This window comes from Danio rerio, chromosome 10, assembly GCF_052040795.2.
Source record: "Danio rerio strain M-AB ecotype USA chromosome 10, GRCz13ab, whole genome shotgun sequence".
NCBI lineage: Eukaryota > Metazoa > Chordata > Actinopteri > Cypriniformes > Danionidae > Danio > Danio rerio.
This window is the reverse complement of record NC_141030.1, coordinates 44,320,972-44,324,562: the sequence shown is the minus strand read 5'-3', so window position 1 is coordinate 44,324,562 and position 3,591 is coordinate 44,320,972. Positions and strand designations below refer to the sequence as shown.

The 3,591-nt window shown below is 34.0% G+C and overlaps 1 protein-coding gene across 1 annotated transcript; it reads left to right on the top strand.

Moving 5' to 3' along the window:
- taar20q (trace amine associated receptor 20q) lies at positions 1-1,684 on the top strand. Its single transcript, XM_087271479.1, has one exon. The coding sequence runs from the start codon at positions 582-584 to the stop codon at positions 1,632-1,634; it is 1,053 nt and encodes a 350-aa protein (XP_087127605.1). The 5' UTR covers positions 1-581; the 3' UTR covers positions 1,635-1,684.
- The last annotated feature ends 1,907 nt before the right edge of the window (positions 1,685-3,591 follow it).

The following is a 3,591-nucleotide window of genomic DNA, read 5'->3' as shown; positions in this document are numbered from 1 at the left end:
ATGGAGCCATCTTGTGTAGGATTGTCACGATAACTTCCATTTTTGAGTACGTTCCTAGACAGCACTGATTTGCCATTGTGTTCATGTGCTCAACAGAAATGACTGTGATTGGCCATGAAGGTCATCAGTTCACTAAACTCACTGCTGTTTACTGAGTGCAACCACAGATACAGGGACACTGGAGCGTTTTAAAGTCACATCCATCAGCTGATTTGTCTATCAGCTGACATACAGTAAGAGCAATCCGCTGATGAATCGCAGCTTTAAAACGCTCCAGTGGTTTATCCTGCAGATAGAATAAATATTTTAACAAACTGAATATCAAACTTGGCCTTTGTGTAATATTTTCATCAAAGTCAAAATAGAAACCAATAACAAAACAGTGACACAGAAACAACAAAGCACACTTTTGAGCTGACCTGCACTTTTAAACAGAATAAGACAATTCTAACCTGGACAGAAAAAAAGATCATATTCTAAACCTCATGTTCAAGAAAGAGAGAAAACAAATCATACTGTTAATAAATTACATCAGAGTGGGCGGTAAATGGGTTGGTCGGTCTGATCCAGACACTGTATAAATGAAAAGACAGAGAGGAGAGCAGAACAAACTCCTAACAGGAGGAGACTCACTCATGGCCTACGAGACAGAGGATCAGGAGACTCAATACTGCTTTCCTGACATCAACTCATCATGTGTCAAGGGGAGACGCTCAAGTCTTGGATATAACATCATATATGTGTTTGTGTCATTGCTGTCAGCATGGACTGTGTTTCTGAACCTGCTGGTGATCATCTCCATCTCTCACTTCAAGAAGCTTCACACTCCAACCAACATGATTATTCTCTCTCTGGCTGTAAATGATCTGCTAATTGGATTGTTCATGCCTGTAGAGGCCATCAGACTGATTGAGACTTGTTGGTATTTTGGAGACACTTTCTGTGGACTTCATTTATTTTTTGTGTCATTACTTCTTGCAGCATCTCTGAGTAATTTGGTTTTAATTGCTGTTGATCGTTATGTGGCTGTGTGTCACCCTTTACTGTACCCACAGAAAATAACCATCACTAAAACATTATTGAGTATCTGTCTGAGCTGGGTTTGTTTATCAGCTTATATCATTACCCTTTCAACCAATAATGGATATTTTGACACTTCACTCAAAACAGATGTGTGTTATGGACAGTGTTTAGTCATGATGAGTTTTAGTTGGATAGTCACTGATCTGTTCATGTCTTTTATTTTTCCTTGCACTCTTATCATCACTTTATATTTGAGGATTTTCTATGTCGTTCATCAGCAAGTGAAGGTTATAAACTCTCTGATGAAGGGTGGTAAATGTGTAACGGAGGGTTTAGTGAAGAGGAAATCTGAGAGTAAAGCTGCTCTGACTTTAGGAATCATTGTGTCTGTTTATCTGCTTTGCTATATTCCATATTTTATCTGTTCTTTAACTGTAAACTCTTCCACAACTATAAATGGTTTATTATTTGCTGTGTGTGCTAACTCAGGTCTGAATCCTCTGATTTATGCTTTATTTTACACCTGGTTTAAGAAGACAGCTAAACTTATCTTAACCCTGAAAATAGTTCATTCTGCATCTTCTCTGATTAATATTTTTACAGAACATTAAATATTGTAACTATGGCTGAGGAGATGCCTCCTGTAAGTGTCATTTTTAATTCCTCATTAAATACGTCCAGCTGTTTTGTGTTTATAGCACTCCACATGTATTTCTTACAGGATAAAATATGAAGGAAAGCCTCTGTTGAGTACTGACTCACAATACTTGACCACTATGTAACATTATTGCTCTGAAAAACTCACCAGTTTCACATTAAGACTGTTTACACACTTCTTTTCTTTTTAAAACAAATAAATTTGCAGTGGTTATATGTGGCACCCTGTGACCTTTGATTACACTTGAAAGCAGAAAGCTCTGTCCTGTTTCAACATACTGTGATGGTGGAGGGTGGTAGATGGGGTGCTGTGATGACAAACCCTGGTTCGCTATGAGGGTTTGTTGGATTAGTTTCATAATCTGGGGTCATGACTATATATATATATATATATATATATATATATATATATATATATATATATATATATATATATATATATATATATATGGTCAATTCCATGAAAATGTCAACCTTATCATGAAAAAATAAACTTTTGACCAAAATAACAAAACCTATTTAAATTTGCTCATTAAGGTCTATATTTTATTGTAATGATGTGCTCTTGTTAAATTTTTAAGGAAATTGGTTTGTTTATCCATGAAATATGAGGATTGTGCCAATGGTAAATTTCATTATAATCCAACCACATTTCGTGCTTTAGAAAAAGGGATTAAAGACTCACCTTTTCCATGCTTTATGTTAACAGTAATCATTCTGCAGAAGGATTGGAGTCTGTAGTATAAATAATTACCCTTACTTTTTCATAACATTACTGCTCTTTTGATTTATGAGCTACATATTTAAGACATCACGCAGCTTCGGTCACGTGTCACGTCCGTAACGATTCAATGAAAAAGTTTATATTGTGGAATAAATATTATAACAAATAAAATGAAACTTTGTATACAAAGCTAAAATATGTCCATACTAATTATGATCGCCAACTCATCTCAGGTCTTTGCTTTAAACAACTACAATTTTGCGTTACGGACGTGACCATTTTTGAACTCCTTATTAATATAAGCCAATGTATAGCGCATATTTGTTCATTATGATGCTGCATTACAATTACTGACTTACATTACATAACATCCATATGTTATATCAAGAACTGAACATTTCAGTTAGCTATAAGCTATAGTTCAGCTATAAACCATTTTAGTAACATTTCAAAAATAAATGTTTAATAAAGAGAACAACATTTTACATGCCATAATCTTGGTGCATAATCTTGGTGTTTTGGCGATGCAGCACCTTGTGTTGAAGCACTTCTTGTTTCTTTTGTAGATACGTAACTGACCGTCAAATAATAGATCAAATAGTTAAGATACAATTTATGCCAAACTAGGAATGCTGATTTCGATTCATTTTGCCAATCAACAACCGCTCGTTAAGCGATAAACCGTTAACAGATTAATATCAAAATATTATTTAATAAAAAAAATTGACGTGCCTATTTTGTCTGACACATTAAATATTGCATTTTAAAATACTGATTTAGGTTATTTTAACATGCAAACAGCATACAGAAGGAGCATCTTCACGCACCTGCAGTGTTTTTTAGCAGCACAGAATAACTGAATAAACTAACAAAAAAATAATAAAATAAATCCTGCTCTAAACCTTTTTACTTAAATGACAAATTAAGATTACAAAACAAAAACATTGACTGAATGCTTTTTAAGAATTGGCATAGACTGTTTGTCCAATCGTGTTTTTTTTTTCTTCCGTCAATTAAAAAATATTAGGCTAGCTCAAATAGATTGCTTTACGGAAAAAATGCATTCAATTAATGCTCCGCTGTTATAATATTACAAAACCTGTCAACATTTTTAATAGAAGTCATTAGTTTAAAGATTATGTCTTAATTATGATTTATTAGCCTATTTCCTCTGTCTTACTTGCGGT